The 27,117-nt window shown below is 39.3% G+C and overlaps 1 protein-coding gene across 2 annotated transcripts in view; it reads right to left on the bottom strand.

The window, feature by feature from the left end:
* Window positions 1-27,117, bottom strand: part of soga1 (suppressor of glucose, autophagy associated 1) — a 45,444-nt gene that overhangs the window by 5,583 nt on the left and 12,744 nt on the right. The window contains exons 4-11 of one of the 2 annotated variants that reach the window (XM_057319063.1): window positions 18,054-18,113; window positions 15,719-16,975; window positions 13,804-13,920; window positions 11,314-11,439; window positions 10,862-11,092; window positions 10,632-10,778; window positions 9,460-9,630; window positions 1,249-1,509 (exon numbers count right to left, since the gene is read on the bottom strand). In XM_057319063.1, the coding sequence (XP_057175046.1) occupies window positions 1,249-1,509; window positions 9,460-9,630; window positions 10,632-10,778; window positions 10,862-11,092; window positions 11,314-11,439; window positions 13,804-13,920; window positions 15,719-16,975; window positions 18,054-18,113 (2,370 nt within the window). The remainder of the gene's footprint in view (window positions 1-1,248; window positions 1,510-9,459; window positions 9,631-10,631; window positions 10,779-10,861; window positions 11,093-11,313; window positions 11,440-13,803; window positions 13,921-15,718; window positions 16,976-18,053; window positions 18,114-27,117) is intronic. The other variant, XM_057319064.1, reaches the window with a different exon arrangement.

The following is a 27,117-nucleotide window of genomic DNA, read 5'->3' as shown; positions in this document are numbered from 1 at the left end:
AGAAATTTATACAGATTTGGACAGAGGTGGGTAGTAACGCACTACATTTACTTCGTTACATTTACTTGAGTAACATTTTGGGAAATATGTACTTTTTAAGTAAATTTAAAAGTGTGTACTTTTACTCTTACTTGAGTAAATTTCTAATAGAAAATCTGTACTTTTACTTCGTTACATAACTTACATTGCGTGACGTTCCTTTGTTCCGTTTTAAAATATGCTTTTTAAAACGCGTTGTTTATTTCAAGGTTGTCGTCTCTTTTTACGGGCATTCCCGAGTGATCGATTCTTTTGAGTGGATTCTTTTGAAAGCATTAATTGCACAATGGGCAAAACCATTTGAATAGGCTAATGAATCAGTTCAAATGATTTGTTCAGTTCGCAGCACGATCTGAATCATCTGAAGCAGGATTACTCACTCCTCGTAGCGCGAAACTTAAGAACACGCAGAACACAAAGAGCGTTGGATGAAGTGGATATAAATCTATATCTATACAATCAAAACTGCAAATGTGTCATATTGTTTGCCAGCAATGATAAATGCCCGCCATATGCGCGCACCCGCGCGACCTATTCGTCAGACACAGCAACATGCGCGTTACCTGTCAGACACAGAGACGTGGGCTTGCAGAAATATACATTTGAAGAACAGAAGGAAGAAAACTTGTTGATGGGCGTGTGGTTCACTGTTTACTGTTTGTTTACAAGTAAGAGCGTTTCACAACACACACGAGAAAACATGAGCTTTGTTCAAAAATGTGTATTTCATTTAAGAGAGCACTGCAGATGTTCTAGATCATCTTAGGAAATGCTCTGAGTTTAGTTCATGATTTAGTTTGACATGGTCTGTTATTCTAAATAAGTTGTGTAAACTACATTGACATCAGGACTAGATGAAATTTACAGAAATGCTCGTCTCTTCTGTGTTTGTCTATTCTTTAGTCTCTCTAGTATATTGCAAAGATATCTGCTTATGGTAATTAAAAATATTGATTAAAATGTAATATTAAAATATTGGAAATCTGTTTTTATACAGTTAAAGAAAAGGGCCATTTATAATGCCATCCATTGACTCCATAAAAAGCATCATAAAGGCATCATTACTGTCAATAGGCGTTTAAGTAGCTCATTTTATTTGCAATTTGCAACTTAATTAGTAATTTATAACAGAATTTGGAATATTAAGAACTTTATTAGACTTATTGCCATTTTTCAAAGTGCTCCCTAAGCACTGTAGTGTCCACTGACCTGTGTGCCTTTGCTCTGGGTATCTCTTAAACGTTGTTCCCATTGGCTTCTCTCCTGGTTGAAGTGCTCTAGAAGCTCCAGCCTCTCCCGGCTCCAGTTCCTCTCACTGATCTGCAGCTGTTTGGTGAGGTCCATCACAGCAGCGTAAGAGTCCGCAAGCAGGTGTTGATGCTCCTCTCGCTCCTTTTTCAGCGCCTCCTTGAGGTCGGGAGGATCCTTTTCAGCCCCAGCCACAGATACCTTGCCCACCTTTCCTTCCAGCTGATGAAAATGAAAGAAAGAAAAAAGAAAGACACTATGGATGAGTAACCATGAAAACAGCTTCATATACAGCAGAGCTATAGAGAGAGAGAGAGTTGCGCCAACGGAAGGTCAACATTTTCACGTGTCACGTGATTCATGGAGCCTTCAGATAGCTCCAGGAAGTGATGTTTTCTCTTTAAATGCTTTATTTCTTTCATTTTTTTATTCACTAAATGACTTGCGTCTTTAAATGGGTTAAAAGTTTACCTCAGCTGGTCTGTTTAGCCGCAGCTCCATGCGTGACTTGTAACTTCCGGGAACTATTGAGAGCCTCCATGAACCGCCATTGCTGTGAAAAAACTGTTCCATTGGATTCAACGGAGTTGACGCAACTCTCTCTCTCTCTCTCTCTCTCTCTCAATGGCTCTGATGTAAAGTAGACCTGTTCAGACAGATGCTAACAGCAGCATCATCCAAACAACATCAATCTTTTAAATGGACATTTATTGACCTTACACCATTAAATGATTTTCTCAGAGTGCAATAAGGCAATATGACAAACAAAGTAAAGTTATAAGATGATCAAGGCTACACTGTAAACCACTGCAGTAAATGTAACCGTAAACATTTACATTTTTTACAATCTAATTTATTGCTGCATGTTGCTATGAGGTGATTGCTGTATATTTTACAATAAAATAGAATCGGCTTGAAGCTGTTTACATGTGTGCCATATTGTTACACATTTAATTTGGCAACCACACATGCTGCTTTTTCTGTACCGTAAAAACAACAGATTTGTTTAAGTATTATTTTAGTATAATTTTTAGTTTTTGTATTATTTAACTGTACTCTATTTACAGTCCTCTTGTTTACAGTCTTACTGCCTGCTGAAATTCGAATTTGCAAATTTAACATGAAATATATTACAATGTACTGTATGTATTAGAGCGATTTTACCTTGAGTCACTAAGTAATACAGTTGTCATTTCCAAGCAAATAACAGAGAATTAAACTGATGTGAGGTCACATATGCAAATATTTTACAGTGGCTTTAAACAGCAGCTCATCTAATACGATCTTTATGATATTTTCCATTATGTTCCTAGCAACAAAGGCACCCTATTCTTCATACTCCATCCTCATTTAAATTTGTTCTGCTTTTTCAATTGGAGTTGCAAATCTGCAGAACTCATAAATTTCATGAGCTTACGCAAGTCGCTTATTAAAACCCAGGCCTGCTGGGAACTCATCAGACAATCTTATGACTGGATTCTCACGCTGATAATGTCTAATGATTTCTGCTCTGGATGCAACAATGAGGTTAATGGGTTGATGTGGTTTATTAAAGAGGGTGAAAGACGTTTATTCCAAATACCTTAAAATAAACCCAAATGATTACGGGGAAGGTGGCAACCTCAGATAATTTTTTTCTTTGACTCTTGTCATAAATTAATAATAGGTGACAAACTGCAGCATCAACAGGAGACATTATAGCATTACAGTAACAGCATTATTTTCCTCTTCTGTTATCAATAATGTATTTTGTTAATGCAGTGATTTGTCATTCGTCTGTGACAGGTTGTTATTAGTGTCAGAGAGGTCACAGCTAATACTAGGGCATTAGGTCCCTCCTCTCCCATTCCTCCTTTCAGCGCACGTCTCATTCTCTGCACCAGTCTTACAAAAACAAAGGAAGTGCCAATGAAAAGGAGGCATGGCCAAGAGAAGGGGAGCACTGAAATATTGAGCTATCATAGCAGTGATGATGAAACGCATTCTGGTGCCATTGGTTTCTCTGGAGAATGCAGGAGTATTACTTTCAACAATGAGTGTGTGTGTGTGTGTGTGTGTGTGTGTGTGTGTGCGTGCGTGCGTGCGTGCGTGCGTGCGTGCGTGCGTGTATTTTGAGCATAGACAAGGAAGAGAGAAGGATGAGTATTTGAGACTGAACAAAGACACTGAAGACATTTACGGTCTTAATCAGGTCCGAGTCTAGATTTTTATTGGTAATGATTATGCATGCAATGAATTTAGAATATGTATCTGTCCAACCAGAATATATAATTGACCCACCAGCCGAGCCAGCCTAGTACCGCGCCTCGTCTTAATACACTTAATATGACACAATTGGTAAATGTAAAAAAGTGATTTTAAAAAAGTGATCTTTGTTCTTTATTTGTTTTTTACTGTATCTTTAGCCTGTTTCTCATACTGATCAACCCATCAATCGTGTCAATGTCTTATGTCACCACTATCTTTAAATTGGAGGGAAAGTTCACTCAGAAACTTTACCCATTGCATAATTTAAAGTGGTACTTCACCCCTGAATCAAAATTTCCCCTTGTTTTACAATTAAACATGGGGAAATTTTAATTTGGTGGTGAAATATCCCTTTAAGTGAACAGACTGACTGACAACAGCAAATTTCAGTGAATTAATTCTCTTTCGCACTTACACCTGCATACCTTTACACAAAGAAAATATATTTTCTGATATATTAGCTGTCAATTAAATAATATGAAATCATTTAATATACAGTATGTTGGAAAATAAATAGAATAATACCTATGAAGGTGTTCAAGGTCTGCTGACCGCATTACAGTTCCATATCACTTCACCAAGTTTAAACAACAGAAAGGTTATAGCAGTGGTTCTCAACCCTGGCCCACGAGATCCATTTTCCTGCCGAGTTTAGCCCCAGCTCTGATAAAACACACCTGAACAAGCTAATCAGTGCCTTCAGTAACACTGGTTACTCCCGTAACCGTGGTTCTATGAATGGTGGAAGACCGCCAGAGACGGTCAGTACATGGTGGAAGAATCGCGTCTCGCGCATACATTGAGAATCCCGTATTAAATTCAGGCACACGTGACCTTGACCGATGACGCGTCTGAAGTTATATAAACCCCCGACTACGTCACGGTCCGTCTCAAAGTCATTCTCAATCCGAGTGACAAGAGACTCTGGCGGTCTTCCACCATTCATAGAACCACGGTTACGGGAGTAACCAGCGTTCTATTTCATTGTTCCAGCCCGCCAGAGACGGTCAGTACATGGTGGAACACGAATACAACCAAGTCACGAGGATACCGCAGCATGAACGTCAACAGGCAAGACTGCAGAGCCAATAAAAGGAACAGAAGCCACATTAAGTCTGTAAAACATTGTGAATGTGCAAGGTGATGCCCAAGTAGCTGCTGCACATATTTCTGATAGGGGCACACCACGCAATGCCGCCCAAGACGTGGCCACTGCCTGAGTTGAATGACACCTAACAGGTGCAGGTATCGTATAGCCTGATGAACGATACGCCTCAATTATAGTGTCAACTACCCAATGGGCAAGCCTCTGCTTCTATAAGGGTGCGCCCTTCCTGCCAGGGCCAATACAGACGAACAACTGGTCCGTGGTACGCCCTGAAGCAGTCCTTAAGACATACTGCCTCAATGCACAAACTGGACACAGGGCCTCCTGGAATGTCTCGTTCTCCTGCCTACATGCTGCTAAATGAATAGGCTGATTTGCAAACTGCATTGACATCACTTTGGGCAGGAAAGCTGGGTTTGGCCAGAGCACAACCTGACTGCCCTCTGGCCCCCATCTGAGACATTGTGGACTCACTGACAATGCATGTAGTTCGCCAACTCTTCTGGTTGACGTTATTGCTAAAAGAAAGGCAGTCTTCATAGAAAGCTCCTAATGTCTGCTTGCTCCAATGGTTCATAGGGGACTGAACAGAGACTATCCAACACCACTCGTAAGTCCCACTGGGTACACGTTACCCATGCTGGGGGCTTAAGACGCATAGCCCCTTTAAGAAAAGCGACCACTAACCTATCTGCGCCCACTGACACCTGCCCCATAGGATCCTGATGGGCTGACACAAACACTCTTAAGAGTAGCTGGAGAACGACCGGAATCCAACAAATGCTGCAGAAAATCAAGTATCATTCTAACAGGACAATCCACCGGACTGATAGCCTGCTTCTCACACCAGGAAATGAATAGGTTCCACTTGCTAGCATAGGTGCGACGCGTTGAAGGGGCCCTCGCACTCAAGACAGTGTTCCTTACACCAGCTGAACATTGAGAAAGCGCCCTCTCAACCCCAGGGGCCAAGCACACAGTTTCAACCTGTTTGGGAAGGGATGCTAAAGCGCCCTGCCCATCTGCGTAAGCACGTCCCTGCGAAGAGGCAGTGACTGAGGTGGGACGGTCGTCAGAGTCAACAGAAGACTGAACCAAGGCATCCCCGGCCAGCAGGGGGCCACTAGAATTAGCCTGCACCGTGTCTCCTGTACTCGCCTCAACACTGACCAAAGGAGTGGGATGGGGGAAAGGCGTAGAGAAGGAGGTTCGGCCATTAGTGGGCCAGAGCATCCTGGTCTAGTGATCCCTGCTCCTTTTGCACTGAGAATCACAGCAGGCAATGTGTTGATGCACTGCTGGCAAAGAGGTCTGCGGCCGCTGTCCCGTAGATTTCCCATACTGAAACAACAACTCCCTCGTGTAAACGCCACTCCCCCGGCCTCAGCACTGAGCGGGAGAGTGAATCTGCCACATTGTTGCAGCGTCCGGGAATGTGTGCTGCCCTGACTGACAGGAAATGCTTGCTCGCCCATGTCAAAAGCAGCTTTGTCACTCGGAGACAAGGTAGGGACCTCGTGCCTCCCTGGTGATTTATTAGAAATACCACTGTGGTATTGTCCGTCTTCACTAGAATGTTCATCCCTGCAAGTTTGTGCGCAAAATGTTTCAAATTTTTCAAGCTCCAGAAGATTGATATGCAACGCCTGGAGCTTGGGGTTCCAGTTGCGGGGGCAAATGGAACCCCAAAATACGCCCAAAATCATCCAAATACGGAAGGATCAATATGCCCTCCCGTTGAAGAGGATCTAGTGCAGCCTGAACAACTCGAGTGAAAACTCAAGGAGAAAGGGAGAGGCCGAATGCTGTTGTGGCCATCGTAGAATGGAGTGCAAGCAACAAATGAGACATTGAGTTCCCCACATAAGTCAATCCTGACACCGTGTTAAAAGTGCGCACCAACAGACCGTGAGTACGCCTGCACTCTAGGTTGGGGCAGCGGAGCTCCTGCTTCAGCGCCTCGTCCGGGGACACCACCAAGGAGGATATGCACGACTCCACAGGAGGCATACTACCGAGTCCACTCTCCTGGGCCTCAGCCATTGCTGGCAATGTTCGTGCTACAAGGTCGGGCCTGGAAGACACAGATGCGTGAAAAGCAGAAAATACCACATCAGTAAAGTCAGGACAACTGGGTATCTGGAAATCCCCAGGCTGAACAACTGGACGCCGCAGGAGGTTCGAAGGGCCCAGCACAGGGGAGGGTAGGTCCAAATTCAATTTAGCAAGAGCCATCTTGATCGTCTCCTGCAGTGAAGATACAGCTGAAGAGCCAGCGGCGTGAAGGCCTGAGCCCTCATCGCTATAAGAATACTGAGACTGCCATGACGAAGCCTCCTCTGTAGGTGTAAATTCATCCTGCTCTTCTGCAAGTAATGAGTCTGATGAGGCTATAGAGAGCACATCTAGTTCCTTCCTAGAACTCTCAGCTGCTGGCCTAGACCCAGGAGACGAGGGAACTGGGCCACATGTCGCCATTCCCCCATGGACATTGCTACTGGCAGAAGGAATTGGATTTGGTCGCAGCCAGCTCGATTACAATAGGATTTAGTGGTATTGCGATAAATTATTGTGCAGCCCTACGAGGAACAAATAATTTATTATCACTGGCTTTTCTGTCACATTACCGCAAACACGCAGGTGTGCGCACGCGATCTCTCACTCACACACACACCACGTGGCTCAAGCTTCCGAGTCCGTTCGCAACGGAAATGAGATGCGCAAGAAAGTAGTCCTTACCATCAACAGCATTTTAAAGACGATAACATGACAAAGATTGAAATTAAACATTTTAACAATGTCCTGTACGGTGTGGTAACCGTGGTATAGGCGAAATAATTGACTCCAGTCCGTTCAATTATTCGAAAGTTAATGCACACCGCTTCGCGTCGTGGCCGCTTTACCACCTCAGGGTTTGCATTAACTTTCGAATAATAGAACGGCCCGTCGTCAATTATTCCATACATATTGAATAATACATAAGGAATTGCTGCTTTTCATATATATAATATTAGCCCTTGGTATCAATATATGAAAATGTCTTATTTAAAATATTGCATTATAGTTTCCTGTGTATTCTCATTTATTTTTGTTTCATAAGGGTACTGCACTGTTTATGCAAGACTATTTAAGTAAGTTTTTTTTTTTTTCTTGACAGCCCTTAATCCACATTCACTGTATGGAAGAGATCAACTCCGATAATGTGCTAAACTTCTTTAGTGCTCCACAGAGTAAAAAGCCATACGGGTCTCAGAATGACAGAAAGGTGAGTAAATGATAACAGAATCTCATTTCAAACTATCATTTTACGTCTCAAAGATGACTGCGGTTATGAATGCGTCCTATAGAGGAGATATTAAACTCATCTTTCACCATCACGCCCTGCAACAAGCCTATAAGCACACACACACTGCTATTGACACACTGCAGATGGCTCTCACAGCTCTCTTGTCAGACTACTGGTGCATGTCCCGACCAACAGCAGCGCAAATGAATATCAAATAACAAAATTAGAGCTGACATTCTGGATCATTTCAGCCCGTTTCACAGCTTATCTGACAATAACTAGGGAAATGTATCTGGCTTCGCTCTACAGATGCTCCTCTGCCAGAGGTTTTCATAATATATCTCCCAAGAGGAATTACTGTAATCTGTGTGTGTTAAATCAATGACTACACGACCTGAAGTGCAGGAGTTAAAATGACTCAAGTGTGGAAATCAATGCTAAAGTAATGACTTTACAACTACACTAAGTTATCTGTACAATTATTCATCTCTGCGGACTCTTTTAAATGTTATTGTGTTACATACCACAGTGTATTTAACATAGATTTTTTTCCACTTGCTACAGTATTCTATAATGTTTCCTATAATGTCTACTAGGACTGGGCAAAAAAATAGAAAAATCGATTAATTGTTTTTTAAATTGTAGTCGATTCAATATCGATTCTCAAAAGATGTGAATCAATTTTTATTTCTTTCATATTTATGCAAGCACTGTACATTCATTAACGTGAATTTTATTGCTACTACTATCCAATAGATGTCACTTTTTTTTACAACAGGTGGATGTTACAACAGGGAGCATATCCATAATTTATTGCTTAATTAACATGGCGCTTAATTAACATGGCTGATGCAGGTGTGTTGTCGAATTTAACATCACCTTCACATAAAAGGCAGCGGTTCATATGATTGCAGCCCCTCTTTACAGCTAATTTTGTGAAATTTTGTTTGTTATACTTAAATGTAAAATAACCTGATCTGTTTCAATATACCCAAGTGTGTTTAAAGTTTAATATACAGTTTTGTGGCTTTTTAATTCACCATTGTAATGTGACATTTACTGATCTTTTTTTTAGAAAAAAATCAATCATTTGTATTAAATCTATAATCATTGACTTGAATTGAGAATCGAATCGAGAGCTTGTGAATCGGAATCGAATCGGAACATCAGAATCGATACCCAGCCCTAATGTCTACTACTAACAAAAATGATGTTATTGGTTCACCACTTGTATTCAAAGTTGTTTTGACTCTAAACATCTATGGACGGCATCTTTGCTTGCTTTTACTATAATTTTGACTTATCGTGACAGTAATGCACTTACAACGGGAGTCTATGGGGCAAGACACTGCATTGCTAATAAATGTTGAAAAAACCTGTTTAGAAAAGCCACAAGATTTAAATATCATACGTGTGAAAATAAAACTAGTCTGAAGCCAGTCTTGTCATGGCCATGTACAACTGCTACACACTAATTTGGGTGTGACATAACTATCCACAAAGTACCGTTTACAAGGCCGCAGACACTCACCTGAGTAATGATGCTCTTGAGTTCCATCCATTCGACTTCCCATGATGCTTTAGCACGGGCAAACTGCTGCGTTAGCTCCTGCGAACTCTGACGCTCCTCACGGAGCTCAGCGCTCAGATCTTGTAGCGCCACCTTCAGGTCAGAAAGAGTACTGCCAAACCCGCTAGGCTGCTGAGGAAGAGACAAGGGGATGACAGGTAATTACATTTATGTAGATGTGAAGGGGAAACAAATCCAAAGTAGGGCTGTTCAACAAGTGATAGAGATTAATTGCATCCAGAATAAAAGTTTGTGTTTACATAATATATGTCTGTGCACAGTGAATATTAATTTTGTATTTATAAAGACAAACACATGTATATATTTAAGAAAAAGACAAAAATGAAAAAATGTTTATATATAAATATAAAAATAAATAACTATAAATGCAAATATATATACACATGCAAATATTTCCTAAATATATACATGCATGTGTACGTGTTTATTTTCACAAAATAAATATGCACAGATATACAGTATATTATGTAAACACAAACTTTTATTCAGGATGCGAGTAATTGTTGAACGGCAAAGGTTTAATTGTTCAACGGTTTTCCTGTTGAATTTAGATACTTTTCCAATTCTGTGTTTTATAGGTTTAGCTCACCTAACTTGACAATTCAAATGTTGTTTACTCGGCCTCATATATTATAAACCAGTATGCTGTTATTCTTCTGTGAAATATTATATTATGTAAACATTATATGGTTAAAACTACAATGCCTACACAATGCCTTGGTGACTCTAGACTTTTTGTTCGAGTTTGCATTCATACGGATCCAAATGCTGCAAACCGGAAACGCAAGCTCATACAAGAGCGTTTTGCATTTCATCACATTCCAAAGTTCAAGTCTGGTGAACTGTGAATTCAAATCACGTGAAGACATATGACCAATAGAAGATCCATATATCACAGTGTGACCTTTTAAGAAAATCCAATATGAAGGAAACACTGATTCTAGCAATATTGCACAAGACTCTCTCTAGAAATTCTGCATACTGAAAGTCTATTGTGATCATTCTTTGAAAAATCCTACATTTGTAGAAGTGAATAAAGAAGTGGAGAGAAAACAGCACACTGATTTGGACCAATATCGGAGTGAGTCAGAATATTCACTCCTTCAACCTACCAGCGGGCAGATTTTCTCTGCAAGGCTTTGCTCTTTGGGTGTTGGGTTGAGGTGTTGCTCCTCAGCAGCAGACATCTTGTTATCTCCATAGTGTGCTGACAGCCCATCTTCCTCAAGTAAGAGGCGGAGATCCTTGACACTATTAACCTGAAGGAACGTATTGGAGATGTATTTACATGATACTTACAAAGCACAAAAAGACCATCAATTCTCACAGAAGAACTCCATACCTCCAGAATATCCTTGCTCTCTGTGTCTAGTTTCTTGCCGAGTCTCCACTGTTTGAGAAGCCAGCGGAGTTTGAGGCTGATGAGGAGCAGGCTTTCTTTAAGCTGTAGGGACTCCTGCACCAGAAGGTTCCTCTCTTGACTCCACAGCTTCTGCTGCAGACCCGTCTGAAGGCTCAGACTTTGCAGCTGGAAGTCTCGATGCAGGAGGGCCTTCTGATGCTCTTCTTGAAGCTAGAAAGAGAAAATACCAAATACATTTGCCACATGTACATTTTAGTTATTCCAGTGGGGAAATGTTGCCAGTGTTGGTTCTGGACCAATGAACGTCCTGATGTCCTGCTTGGCAATGTCAAGGTTATGTCCTATCTGGATGCTTGAGTTTGTAATATCCGGGTGAGTTTCTTATTGTGCGTTTCTGGAGGATCTAAATTAGCACAAAATGTGTCTGTCACCTGAGAATGTTTGTGCGTGTCGCTGTGTCGCGCCTGTCTCTCCTGCGACAACGCTTCCTGCGCGCCCTGAGCCTTCTCATTCGCCTCAGACAACAGAGCATGAAGCTCACCGACCTGCTCTGACAGCTGAAGAAAAACATGAGAAAAGAGAGAAACAGAGAGAGATTAAGAAACTGGTACTTTATCTGCACAGTATTTTATATTAATAAAATAACATGGCCAAAACAGTTTGAAAAGAATACTAGGATAATATAGTCATGTCTGTTTCATGGCAAAGTGTGCAGAGAATATACACTTTATAGACAAAGGTATTAAGACGCCCCCTTCTAATAAACATGTTTATCTATTCCAGTAACAAAAGAAAATATTACTGCTATACCATACAATACCATATTAAATATTTTTTTTCCATCTTTCTTGCAAGAGTCTTTTACTATTTCGAAATGATGATGTATGATGATGTGTAAAAGTAATTGATGGGTTTATATGATTAGTGATTGACGAAGGTGTTCAGCTGGGTCCAGGTCTGGGTCCACTCAAGTTCTTCCACAATAGACTGAATCAATCATTTCTTTTTTAATCTTGCTTCGTGCTCAGGGTCATTGTCATGTTAGAATAGAAAAGGGCTCATAGTCAAACCTGTTCATTAGAAGGGGGCTTCCCAGTACTTTTTGTCTATATACTGTAGTGTATGTCCATTATTTGTCCTTTGGCAAGTTTAACTGTGCCCTCACTACACAATTTTTACTCTGATTTTGCCATAGCAAAGAAATCCCCAGAACACACCCTCTTGGCCTCTAATCTTTTAAGACAAAAATGCTTTTAATCTAAGAGCCATCAGTCTAAACAGGATTCACATTGAGCGTGTCCTAGCCATAATGTAAGAGTCTCATTTTCTTACTAAAATGCAGCCGGTAAAAATGCTGTCTTGTTAAAAATCTTTGTCAGGTTTTCGTAAAATGCTACAGGGTTGTTTGACACATTCAGGACACGTGATGCATTCATCTCTGATTTAAAGCTCTGCATATGGAAGTGTTTTAATCACAATGTCAATATTTTCCACTAGCTTTAATTTACAGATTGAGCTTTATAAATTTGTGCCAATTTAATATATCACTGCAACAATGGGTGTGCTATCTAAATGGCACCAAATTAAAGAGGAAAATAAATGATGCCTTAGTAAGACAGCCGTAAACAGTACAAAAATGTTCAGTTCATTAATCAAAAGTGAGATTAGATTTACTATTAAACCATGAACTAAACCACGTTTGCTGACATCTCTGCATGAGTGAGCAGATCTTGTTATATTTATGACTCTTTTATTTTAAGCTCATTTTTCACAGTCCATTTTATATTTTATTCAATATGCTTTGCTGTCATCACTTAAAACTCAGATTGCCCCCAAAGAAGCACAAGCTTTCGGTTTAGTCTCTGAGCTTTTAAAATTTTAATCACAGACGCACTTGTTGATCAATGAGGAATAAAGAAAACTGGAGACGCTGAAGTATGAAACAGTAAGAGAGCGATGCTAACAATTGCCTATATTTTAATAACATCCCCAAACTATTAAAAGTTAAAATCTCATTAAAACATTCAAAACACTGTGTGTGTGCGTGCGCGCGCGCGTGCGTGCGTGTGTGTGTGTGTGTAGATGGGTCTATTTGCAAGAAGCTTGCCAGATAACATAATTATCTTTCAATAAGTTTAGTAGTTCAGTGTTTTTCTTATACTAGATCCGTGTGAGCTGCCGCATTGTCTGCTGGGTACACAAAATCCCAAAATTAATTCAAAATTAAACATTTTTTATCTATTTTCTATTCATACTGTATCTAGATTGCATTTTGATCTATTGAAAAATGTTCGAGTTCATTGCAATGCATTCTGGGATTGTCTTATGAATATAAAGAATACCGTGATGCTGTGTTAAAGGGATAGTCCACCCAAAATGAAAATTTTGCCATGAATTACTTCTCCCTAATTTGTTACAAACCTTCAAAATTTCTTTGTTTTGTTGAAAACAAAGAAAGATAATAAGAAAAATGTTAGCAACTGACATACTATACCAATACCATACTACCATAGTGGGAAAAACTAAAATGGTAGTAAAAAGTGCCCTAGAACCGTTTGCTTTCCTAAATTCTTCAAAATATCACATTTTGTCTTCAACAGAACTACTACTATGGTAGTCAGTGGTGCCTCAGAAATATCAGTTGCTAACATTTTTCTTCATCAGAACAAAGAAATTTATACAGGATTGGAACAACTTGAGGGTGAGTAAATGATGACAGAATTTTCATTTTTGGGTGGAGTATCCCTTTAAATGAAGTTTAAGGATGTATCAATTGTTAGACACTGTTTGAAACATTAATTGTGTCTGTAGCACACATATGATCATGAAAACTGCTCACTATGGTTACTAAAGCCATTAAATATAAAACTGTAGAGCATAAGACAACAGCGGACTTGTTTTTGTGCATTTAAGTGTCTCACCAGATCAGCGTTGGTTCCCTTTTTGGAGTCTGTCTCCCCATCCCTGTTGCTGTCTTTCTCCTCTGCTTTGCATGGGTGAACTTTGCCCTCACAGTCTGGCTGGTCTCTAGAGTCGGGCTGTTGCATGCATGCATGGGCAAGTTAATGAAGGAAAACAACAACAATAAAAAAAGAGCATGACGGAGGACAGACAACATCAAGAGAAATATGGTGAAGGAATTGAAAAGGTGAGATGGTGTAGTGCGGGTACATGAGACATTTGATAGACATTTGACAAAATGAGACATTTAAAATGAACACCCAGAAAACGGCTCCAGCAAATAAAAAGCTCACAGGACAAAGAAAAGTATGTATAGGAGAAACAGTTTGGTCATCGTGGCATTAGACAAAACGCCGAAGAGAAACAAAACAATGAGGAGTGAAAGCATCATCTTTGATTGGAGGAGAAAACAGGAAGGGGGGCAACAAAAAGAACCATAAAGAGAGAGAAAAAATGAAAAAGGAACAAATGTAGCAGCGACCACAGGTGATGGTGCCCATGCAGTGAGGAAAAGAAAGGAGAGAAGGAGGAAGGGAAGAGTCTAGATTGGCTCTCAAGAGTTAGGCCTCTAATGGAGTCTAGTTAAATAATGGTGGACTATAGCTCACTTAACATATAGCACACAATGTTCTATGAAAAAAACAAAATGGTTAAACTAAAATAGACCAGTTCACCCAAAAATGAAAATTCTGTCATCATTATATTCACCCATAAATTTCTTTGTTCTGCTAAACACAAAAGAAGATATTTGTAAGAATGTCAGTATCCAAACAGATCTCATCCCCCATTGACTCCCATAGTATTTATTTTCCCTACTATGGCGGTAAATAGAAAATGAGAACTGTTTGGTTACTGACATTCTTACAAATATCTTCCTTTGTGTTTAGCAGAACAAAAACATTTATAATGGTTAATAACAGTCTGAGGGTGAGTGAATGATGACAGAATTTTCATTTTGGGGTGAACTATCCCTTTAAGACATGAGCTTTTTGTACTTAACATAATAACTGATATGAAGATTTATTTAATGATGGTTTTCGATGTTTGTGTGATGGTGCTTGCCCATGCAAAACTCACTACCATGATGTTAGGCTTTTTTGTGTTGCTATGTAGTTGCTAAGGTGTTCTTAAATACTTTCATGATCATTCATCAAGGGATAGTTCACCCAAAAATGAAAATTATTTTATCATGTCATTCCAAATCTGTATGAAATTCTTTCCTCTGCAGAACACAAAAGAATATATTTTGAAGAATGTTGGTAACCGAACAACATTGGCACCCACTGACTTCCATTATATGGACACAAAACCACTGAGACATTTCTTAAAATATCTTTTTTTGTGTGTTCCACGGAAGAAGACGTCCTACAGGTTTTCATCAACATGAGGGTAAACACATGATGACAGAATTATTTTAATATTAATTAATAAAATTAATTAATTTTTGAAAGACCTACCCTTTTAAGTATGTTTTGAATGGGATTTCACTACCAACTGTATCAGCAAGGTGAAAATTAAAATCCCAATGAGATTTGTCTCATTTTAATCCGGAAATAAAACGCTTGGCCAATACAACAGTAAATCAACTTGGACACTTACCACAGGCCTTAGAGCCAAATTGCTGAGTTCTTTTTCAATTTATTGATCAAATCCATTAGAGGCCAAATTGTTATCCACTATAAGGCTTTAAAATGCACTACGAGCATGCATTGTTAAAGTGGTCAGCAAAACATTCGAAGGAAAAGGGCAGTGTTAAATTCAACTCATTTAAGATCTACCAAGCCAAGCAACAAAAATAAAATTTCCAAATGAACATCGAAATGAAAAGGATAGGATAAAATGGGATAGAAAAATACTGAATGAGAATATTCATACCTTCAGTAGGGCTGTGATTTGGTCAACTTGACCATCTGTCAGGTCCCCTGACTCCGACAACACGTGCATCTGGGATATCCCTTCCAAACGCTCTGTCTCAGGACACTGACCCAGGTTGTCCACCCTCTCGCTGAGGGCGTGCAGCTGAGCCTGAAGAGACTGCAGTCGACCATGAAGAGCCTCCATCAGAGGCAGCGTTGAACCCTGGATCTGGTTTTTCTCCAGCAGAACTGCTTCTGCAGACTCATTGGATGTGATCTTACGATAGATAGTGGAGTCGGGCGATGTCAAATGCTGGATGGCTGAGGTAACGAGTTGCGCCTGGTCGCGGATAGCGAGAAGGTCTTTGACACTGAGGCACTGGGAGGTATGAATATGACTCGATCCTGAAACTTTCTGATTCTTCTCCTCCAGAATATCGATTTGCTCATCTCCCACCGGCCCTTCACGGTGTGCCTGGCTCGGGATGCACTCGGCCGAGTCCCCTGCTTCGGCATCTGTCTCCAGTGCCGGACGTCCGGAGCCCTGGTTGGAGGCCAAGTCGCACCGTTGGAGGTTGGAAAGAAGCACTCGGTTCTCGTACTGGAGTTTCTTTACTTTTCCATTCAGCTCTGCGATCTGCAGCCTAGCAGTTAGCAACTCTTTATTGGTGCCTTCATTTAGACACGATCCTCCATCTTCAGCAGCATTGTGAATGATTGTGGGTGAAGTGATGGTTGCGGGTGACGGCTCTATCTCGGTAACAACAGGAAGTTCAGATTTGTAGTGATTGAGCTCGTTCATCAAGAGCTTGTTCTGTTCTTCCATTTCGATCAGGGACCGCCGCAGCAGATCCGCCTCTTCTTCCACAAACTGCAGGTGTCGTTGCAACTCCATCAAATTCTCAGATGACGAGGAAAGCAGCGGGTGACTTGCAACCCCACCCAGAGGCTCTTGGATCTTCATGTCGTCCATTTCGGCACGGAGGCCACGGTTTTCCACCTCCAGCTCTACGATTCGACGGCTCAGAAGGTTTGCTTCCTCTTCTACCAGTTTCAGATGCACTTTGACCTCCGCCTCACGGGTGTGAGGGGAGTCGGCAACCTCTTCGACCGTAAGCGAAGCATCGACTTCGCCGTAGAGAGAACGATACTTTGCCAACTCTTCCTTCATGGCCTCATTGTCTTTCACCATCTTGGTGAGTTTCTTGCACATGAGGACTGACTCTTCCTTGGCGAAGTGAAGCTGACATTTTAGGTCTGAACTGTCTTCTGGAGGCTAAATGAGGACATTGATGGAAATTAGACGTGCATGACGTTGTCGTTTTTAATGACAATGCGCGTTCTATTTATACTCTGTTTTTATGAGCAAACAGCCAATGTCCAACCTGCTAATGTTGCTGTTAATGGTAAAACCGCGAGGAAAATGTTCTCATTAAGGTTTCAACAATCTGGCCAGACTGACACCACAAAACATACTCGTTCTCATTAAAATCATGTTGTCTACAATCATGTCCAAAGCTAAGTCTTATTTTTGTTGTGCTGGAGCATCACTCCAGACAATTTATTTAGGAAGAAAAATGTAAGTTAAAAGTATAACATTCTCACTGATATGTGATAAGAATGAATTTCTCTGAATTGCAATGAATTCAATTATATATATGTTTGTATACATGTTATGTGGTAACTAGAGATGCACCGATATATATATATATAGGACAATAACCGGTAATGATTGATAAAAGCTATTTTCGCAACTATAAGCCAATAGTTTAAAAACAGCCAATGATCAGGGCTGATCCTGTCCATCAAAAGAGGACAGAAAAATGCAATGCATTTGTGCTCTGTATATATAGTTTGATGTTCAGTATTAATTGTCATTATATTAATTAATAACATTCAGAAAGTTAAGAAATATAAATTTTATCTTCAGAATCGATATCGGCTCTAAATAATCGTCTATCGTATCGGTGGAGAAATTTAGTATTGGTGTATTTCTAGTAGTAACATTTAGTTGCATTGCCTCTCACTGTTTTTTCATAAAGATATACACCTGGCGAATCATCAAAATGTAAACTCAAAATCAATACAGCTTGATTCTGAATCTGGTCTTGAACTTGATTAACAAGAGTGTAAACTCACGGTGGACAGAACACAAGACTTCTTAAAAAGGCGATGAAGAAGATGAAGAAAATCAATTTAACTAACACCTTTCATGTCTGATGGGATAATAGCCAAGGGTTTATATACTGAACCTGGTGTGATGTACAGATAAATTCTGTACTTGTACAGCTCATTATATCACAACAAGCTGCAAAATGAAGGTAGTAAGTATATAGTAGTACTGTATATCTTACCAGAGGTGATGCTTTTTTATCAGGTTTGTTGTTTGGCCTGGCTCCTCTCTTCTTCAAGTTCTACAAGAAAAAGGAAAATATGGGAAATTAATTCAAATGTATACAGTAAAAAGAGAGACACAGACATAAATCCTTTCTCCCCCTTCTCTCTATGTCATATTACACATCCATAAATCATTATTTAGCAGGAAATTGGGGGGAAATAAACATAACTTTGAAATGTAAGGGATATTGCAACTGCAAAGAAAGTAACGGCATAATAAAATACCTTTAAGATCATTTAACCATCAGAAAAATAATAAAGCTGATAGCTGGATGCTGATTGGTCAATAAAGTGTTATTATATTAATCAAGACATACACATCACTAATTCGGGGTGACTATCAACTGAAATTTCTTACACAAAAAATTTCTTTACGGAAACCAAAATGTGTGCTTAAATCTAAATTACATGATTTTATTCAAGTAAAAATATTATGAAACAATACTGAATCAACTCGACTATTATAAGATACAGCAAAAAAGATAGTAAATATTAAAATGGTTAACAATTTTTGTCGCAATGGTTAACAATTATGCCCAACCACAATTTCCATTTTTACCATTTTTTACAGTGTAGCAAAAGAATATCTTTTATTTGCTTACTTGTTGTTATTTTTTTTAGTAATTATAAAAATAAGATGCTTGAGGAAATGTATTATTATAAATCACTGCAGGTGTGCTTTACAACCTGTAACACATATATTTACACTATAGGACAGCTTAAAGCACATTAAGAGGCCTTACATCACAGCAAACTCAATTTTCTCCATGTAATTGCACCAATGTTTGTCTTCATCTACAAATCTAACACGAAGGGGTTAACAAGTCTAAACTGCAGTGTGAAGTCCAATTTAAACCTCCCTGTCGTATGTGGGCTGACAGAATGGTCCACTTTCACAGCAAAGCAGCTTTTAATAGCATTACACTTCGTTAAAATCAATAGATTTGTGCTGAAAGAAAATGGAAGCATCGACTTGGCGTATCGACCAACTTTGTACCACTAATTTTTTATTAATGCACTTTGCTGAGACTGTGGAGAAGAATTCTAGACACAATGACAGAATAACAATGTCATTTATTCTAAGTTTCACTTAACATAACATTTAAAGTAATGCTCTATGTATACTCTATGTGCTCATGCCTTTAAACTGTCTGTTTTCTGTCTATGATCTCACAATTGCAGTTCTGACCGTCATGTCATACACTCCGCAAGGCTGATGCAACCAAGTAGACTTTATAATGCAATGAGTATGTCTCCAACATTGAGTCTTTTCTCTCTCTGGAGATGTGCAGACAAGAAAAATATACCAATGCTCATATAAATAGTCCCCAATTTACAAACCCTAAGTTAGTCATCGGCATGCCAATAACTTTAAGTGGGGAATTGTAAGAACCTTAGTCGGACCCTTGTGCAATAATGTCCACAATATGTGCAATTTAAAGAAACAACCATCTACAAAAAATAAAATCTGTTATGTGCATCAGGTATCTTTTACCTTGTACGTAAGCGGAGAATGTAACACAAATGGCTTTGTGTGTTTTTTTTTTGCTTGCCATGTGGTGACACGTTAAATAGCATTAAGCCACCAAACAAAAGTATGATTCTTCACATTTTTACGCACAGGATTTTGTGTGTATTTATATCTATATCACTACATCATTTTGCTTGGCTAACACATGGTGCACCTCTTATCCAAGTAGCCTGTCATTTGATTCCCGCATTGCTTACCAGCTACCTGAATTTCAACACCATGAAACCTAATGCGGGTACAGAAACCTGAACACACAATATCCTGATCTTGTTCTCGCTCGTCCCTTATGAAACACACTCCCACTCCACCACAGGATGTCCAGGAATCTGATGATGTCATGGATAAAAAAGTACTTCAATATTAAACAATGAGCTTTAAACTTATTACAGTAAGAAACAATAGAACCTCATTTCTCTCTCTTTTTATTCCACCTATTAGACTGAATTATGAAGACATGAGTTAATGGAGTGTGTATAATTGAGAGGCTCTTGGTGTTATGCTCTACCTCACACACTTTATTCCTCCGAGAACAAATGACAGCGATGAGGGTACTGTCTGTTGCATAAGACAGACCCAGAATAGACACCGGACACTGTGAGCCTACATGCAGAGACATATCTGTTTAGACTGGATAAATGCGGTCTCTTTAGGTTCATTAAACTTGACATCTAATATAAGATATATTCAAAATCTGCCTATGACTCTTTCTTCTATGGAACACAAAAGAAGGCATTTTTTCTCTCAACAGGTATTGGTCTGGCTTTTGTTGAAACTAGTAACTTTGTATTAGCACCAATTGTATTATTGCTCCCGTATGACATAGCCTATCGCTTTATTGCTCCCTGAACTCTCTGTAAGTCGCTTTGGATAAAAGCATCTGCTAAATGACTAAATGTAAATACAATGGAAGACTTCAGTGTTGTTTTATTCTGAACATTCTTCAAAATATCTTCTTTTGTGTTCTGCATAGGAAAGAAAGCCGTACATGATAACCCATCTTTTATAAATGAAATGCGAGTCTAACAGAAGACTGAACTCTTTCTGTTGATGTCTTTAGAGGTTCCACTTCAATCTTTCACACCCCAAATATCTCCAGAGACAGAATCAATTCCTACATACAAAGATAGAAAGTGACAAATAGGGAAACTATCGAGGAATGAGACACATGGATGGACTACTGGTAACCCAAAATAATACCGACTAGTAGGGGTGGGAATCCTTTGGTCCCTCACAATTCGATTCAGAATCGATTCTGACGATCAAGATTCGATTTTAGAATCGATTCTCGATGTGCTAATTTGCATATGTGTGACGTCATTACGTCGCATTTACGCTCAGAGTCAAGACTAGTGTTGGCACTTTTGCTTCAAGTCTCTGAACTGTCACATTATGTATTATAATGCAAAACTGCCCAGTGAAGCCGTTCTCATTTACATATTTTCTGTTTCTCTTGTCTGACGTTAAATAAGTATAATTAATAATTAATACTACATGTTCAGGAATTGCCTGATCGTCTTACAAAATCATCATACGCCTATGGAGCAGTGGATTCATCTAATGCAGCGCACCCAGCACCTCTGGTAACAAACTGCATATTTACAGAAGTATGTTCATGTTCTTATCTCTTAGTGACAGGTTTTGGGAAAATGCTATTTGCACTCATTTAGTGACAAGTATGCTGCGGCACAGTGAATTAAATGCGCTGCTTTTACCTTCCGCTCACTGCAGAGAATAGACCGAGAAAGACCTTTCTAAAATGTATTTTGTTTATCTTGCAGTTTAGTCCAAGGGGGCTGGATCATTTTCTCTATCTTTACTGCTCGTGTATCTTTACTGCTATGAGTGAGGTGTGCGCACTCAAAACTGTCCGCACCCGCGAATGACTTCTGCCTTTTTTGTTCCACTAACATCACGTTATTAATACATTAAAAAATCAATTTTTGGACTTTTGTGAATCGATTCAGAATCGTCCACGTCTGCATCGCGATGCATCTAAGAATCAAATTTTTCCCGCACCCCTACCGACTAGACATACTTTTACCTTGCTAGCTAATGTAATTTACTTGTTATTTCTATTGCTTGTTATGAGAAATAATCTACAGGGAATCTATTCTTTGCGGGTGTGTACCGGAAGTTAAGTTTGGGCCATGAAAGTGCACCCGCGCGGTAATGTTTATGTTGTTGCTTTAAAACCATCTATAAAGCCTTACAAGCCACAATGGTTACAAACTCTCTCTGTGCCTCCCTGCACTCCTTTTTAAGGTATATGAATCATTGGCTAAAAAGAAGAAACACACAAAATAAACTAAAGATTGGTGTAGACTGATAGCCTTTTTATGGGGGAAATGCAATTGATGTTGTGATAATATTGTTATCGCAAATCATTTTGGCAATTATAAACGTGTAGTGAAAATCTGATTTGAACACAAAATTAGATTAAAAATGCAACATGACTTCCTCACTCGCTGAAATATGAGGTCATGTGACAACAATACATAGTAACAATTGCTATTCACAATGAATTCTGTTTTACACAATATTTTTTTAGAAGACACTACACAGTGTGTACACCAGAGTATTTAGTGAGCAGTAAACTATTATTTTCTTTTCCAAACACAGAAACAGTTAAAGAGAGAGGCTGTGGTAAATTCATTTTCGCATTGTATGTTTTTTTCACGATTTCCAGACTGCAGTGACATGAGTCCCAGACTATAATGGGTTCCCATGACGACAGCTTTTGTGAGCAGTTCCTCTATAGTGCTCAATGGAACAACTGAATGAATAAATGGGGGGAGGAAGTTTGGGGAAGAAAACAGGAAGTCACATTCTTATGAAGCTTTCCGATAAGAGACCTCTATCAAACAGGCAAAACGACCACAAGAAAATGACCAGATTTTCCCTTTTCTCTCTTTTAATAATTGTGCTGAAATACTGGGAAGCAGATCATTTGCATTTTTCATAAAGGATCTGAATAGCAACTGAGTACCTGCAGGTGGTACGTATTTAGCACAGCAAAGATCTTGCACAAATTTTAAAATCTCTACGACACCCTCTCGGCCCACTCGATTTGGAAATGAGATATTCTGGTTCTTTGATCCTAGGCAAAAGTATGTTTATTAGTTCACAACAGCAGGATGACAGCAATGAAAAACACAGATGTGTGAAAAATCTCTCAAAACCTCCACTCCTCTATTTCCATATTCTCTTCCAACCATGAGCCCTTCAGTGTAGCTTTTCTACCCATCTGACCTGAAGACATTATTACAGAGAATGCAAAAACAAAATGCAAAAGAACCATATGATAAGATCAAAAATGCAGCAATATAAATGTGCTGTGATTGAGGGATACATTTTGGCACATTACAGCATTTGCCTTCAGCAAATCTCACAGTTCCGCAGAACGACATATGTTCTCGTCCAGGCGCGAGCGGGATGCTTTCTTAACACGCTAATCAGAATGGAGTGTTAATTAGAACTGGGAAACACTTTTATAATTACACATGAAGCCCTGAGGCCCATGAGAGAAACACAGATTTAGTTTCAGTGTGACATAGCTGGAAGTAACTGATGATGGATGGATACCGTTCAATAATAATGGGGACAATTATTAATAAAACAAAATTAGTACACCAATGAAAGATAAACATTAGAGAGATAGACACAACAAAACAGTGCCACTTGTGTTAATAGAAAATCGCAAAATCTGTCAAGTTATAAGCATTCTTACAAATATCTTACTTTGTGTTCATCAGAACAAAGACATTTATACACATTTGGAACAACTTGAAGGTGAGTAAATGATGACAGAATTTCCATTTTTGGGTGAAGTATCCCTGTGGCAGAATTACAGCGCCACAAACTGATTTGGCATGTATACTGCATCGTTTTGAGTCCTTTCAGTGGTTTCGTGTGTACGCAAATATTTATTGAGACGACGCCGTGAAAAGGAAGAAAAAGATTGGATAGGGAAAGCTCTAGATTCATGTGGATGTGGCCATACATCGCTAAATATTGTATCGCTGGCTAACATAAGTGATATCAAAACATATCATGATAACATAGTGAAAATGTCCAAGCATAGAAAACTGGTCTTTCCTGTAAAAATTTTTTAGATCGCTGGCTAACATAACTGATATCAGAACATATCATAATAACATATTGTGATATCGTATCGTGAAAATGTCCCATTTACACCATAAATAAATCTAAATTCTAATCTAATTCTGGCTCTAGACATTAATTCCCAACATTTACATTTATAAGAAATGACTCTACACTAGGGGCGTTTCAGTATTGTCAATAACCGTGATATTAACAACTGTGATGAATGATATTGTGGTAATATTACACATAAGATAATCGTAAATTATCCTGCGCAAATACATGATTTGAAACACAGTAGGTGACGACTTTCCACCTATTGGCCAAAAATGTGAAAACAAAAAATAAACAAAAAATAATTTTAGAAAAACAACATACATTATGATAATATCGTTATTGTGAATTCTTTCGTCCATGTTTAGTGAACATCTGATATTGTGACAGCCCAAATCTAAACCAATCACATTTAGACTTTTAGACACATTTAAGACCCGTCCTAAGCAACCAAGGGTTTAGATTTATTGCCTGTAAGACAGAGCGCACAGTAAAACATCCACATCAGAAACGAACTGAATTCACCTCCCCACAGCCACATAAACTAAACTGCTCTCTGTCTTCGTATCCTCGTCATTCTCTCTCACAGGAACTCAATCAGTGAGCCCGTGCGCTCAATAAAGAGAACAGCGAGCACTTGACGCTCATTAGCCTGTCAGGTTGTGAGCCGTGTGCACCCTGGCAGATGAAAAACCCTCCAAACATTCCTCTCATTGCTCACTTTGTTCTCTCATTTGTTGTAAGGACAGCATTTGGCATTCAGAGCGGGAGGACGCGCTTGGAGGAGGTGTTTGGAATTTGCGAAAATGATTGAAATGGGTCAAATTCCTCTTGCGTGGCTAACAAAGAATGAAGAGGTGCATTTTTATTCTGTCTTGTTCAAAAAAGCGTTGGTATTACGGAGGGGTTTGTAGACTTCTGAATGGTCTGTATTCTGTATTCGAATTCTGACTCCCTCTATTATTCAGAGCTTATACTGCACAGATTTAGTAGATGCTTTTATCCAAAGCGACTTAAAAATCTGAGGGCATTGTTAATATAGTTCGATTGTAGAAAACGCTTCTTGTATATTGTTAAAAAGTATAGGCTTAGTTTCTGCTGACGGTTTCATTTCAGGCTTTTGGTCTAGACAGATCATATTGATAAGATGGTCAGGTCAATGGGCTGCAGTAATAAAGCCATTTGGCAGAAGAGAAATGCTGAAGATGTAATTCTGATGTGATTAAGTGATCAATCTCACTTCTCACCCCCATTATTGCTAAAAGAGCAGATACCGACCCTAATCGCACTTTACACAAAGGGCGCTTCCCCAAAGAAATTAAAAAGCTGTCTTTAATGAGCCCTTCAAGTTTTTAAAATAACTAATAAATCTATATTTCACACTTTTTTTGAATCAGCTCAAATAAACACCCTCTAATAAATAACCTTTTTTCTTCAAGGTGTGAGCAGAAAATGAACATTGATAGTTGGTCTCATGCGAAGGTGATGAAGCGTGGCGTATTATCGACGCTCTATATAAATCAATGTAACATGCATGCATGCACTCCTGTGAGGCTCTGTGTGTGTATTAGTTGATACAGTTTAGGGACGTGGTGATCCTAGGAGACTGGATGTGAAAAGATGGCTTATGTAAGTGTTGTATCATACACAAAATCAAAGCAATCTGATTAGGGAGAAAGAAGAGGATTCGAGCAAACCAATTAGCTTCACCTTAGAGACCCGTGAATTCTATTAGAGGGCAGGAGGTGCTAGCTGTTTGTGTAATGACCAGAGTAAGAACTATTTCTAACAAACATATTTTTAAAGCATATCTCGCAGTATAAATAATGCATAATGCATGAGCAACACTTTAAGCGTTCAATCCATGCATTATTCGATTATTCACTATGCATGTCGATTTGAGAGCCCTGAACTGAATTTTACAATTGGAACTGTGATGTGATGTGTTTAACCTCAGACCTGGAAAACAAGCTGTGGATCACTACTGGATCAAGTACTGTGTGCGAAAATCCCAGTTGTAGAATTGTCAGGAATGTCCGTCTCACAACTACAGTAAACATAAAACGGAATTTTACATTTGACTTCTGTGACACCATTCTGAGTGAAACAGAATATTAACATCAAAATTTTAGGATAGGATTTCAGAATTGATTAGATGATGAAAAGTGGCCGTTCTACAGAATAAACCAATTTATGGGACCTAATGTCAGGTTTCCTGAAACACATCAGTTAATGCCGCTTCAGATTCAACACAATTTCACGGCAATTCGTAACTATTTTACGAGGTGGCTAATTCGTATGAATTCGTAAAATCTCATTCATACGTTTTAGTACGACTTGCTTTCATGTCAGTGACGTTAGGTTTAGGGGTGGGGCTGTATTGCGTTTTTCTAATAATCGTACGTTTTTGTACGATTTACATTTTATGAATTGATACGAATTTTTTGGCTCGATTTGTGTGTCGTAGGGTGTCGTTGTGATGTCATTGTGACCGACCCTCTGTCTGTGACGCTTCACGATGTCCTGACATAAAGACTAGCATGTTGATTTTTTCCTTGTTGTTCACGATGGGTTCTGTCACAGCCAATAGGAGTACAGATGCTCTTCCGTGCACAGCTTTCAAACATGGCACAACAAAAGAAAAACAAAGATTTGCCGCATTGGTAGCCACTGTTTGTTTACGCTCTAGTTTGTAGAAGTCACTCGCTAGTTCCGCCTTCCTCGATGACATCACAAACATCATAAAGTCTACTCAGCTGGAACCTATCTTGTCAACGACATGGCAAGAATTTCAGAGTCAAAATCGCATTATCTGAGTGTGTTGTACGTATCCAGGAGACAATACAATTAGATCAGCATTAAAACCACAAATAGAACAGCCAGTTGCTGTACACCAGGTCTGTGTTTCATATGTATTCGTCAGCTTTACAAATGGCCAGCGAGTGTGCAGCATTGTTGTCAACAAATCAAATAACCGCTGAGATCAGGGCATTATATATTTCAGTGTGTGTGTGTGTGTGTGTGTGTGTGTGTGTGTGTGTGTATGTGTGTGTGTGTGTTTAAGAGCTTAAGACCCCAGCATGCTAAATCAAACACACATTTCCCTTTCTGCTCTTCGTCTTCTGTCAGTTCCATACAGCGCTGAGCTCCATAATAAGAGGAGCAGCTTCTGGCATATTCATTCCCTCCCTTCCATCCTCCTATTGTTTGTTTTGCTTGTGCCATTTGTTCAGCCATGTCATTTTCAAGTAGAAGATTACAAGCTCCCTGTCTAATATGACACACAGAGCTAATAGGTGGAGACACAGAGATGTTAAGGTTATGACATCAGAGCT

This window comes from Triplophysa rosa, linkage group LG21 (genome assembly GCF_024868665.1).
Source record: "Triplophysa rosa linkage group LG21, Trosa_1v2, whole genome shotgun sequence".
NCBI lineage: Eukaryota > Metazoa > Chordata > Actinopteri > Cypriniformes > Nemacheilidae > Triplophysa > Triplophysa rosa.
Note: the sequence above shows the minus strand (reverse complement) of the source record. Positions and strands in the feature narration are given on the sequence as shown.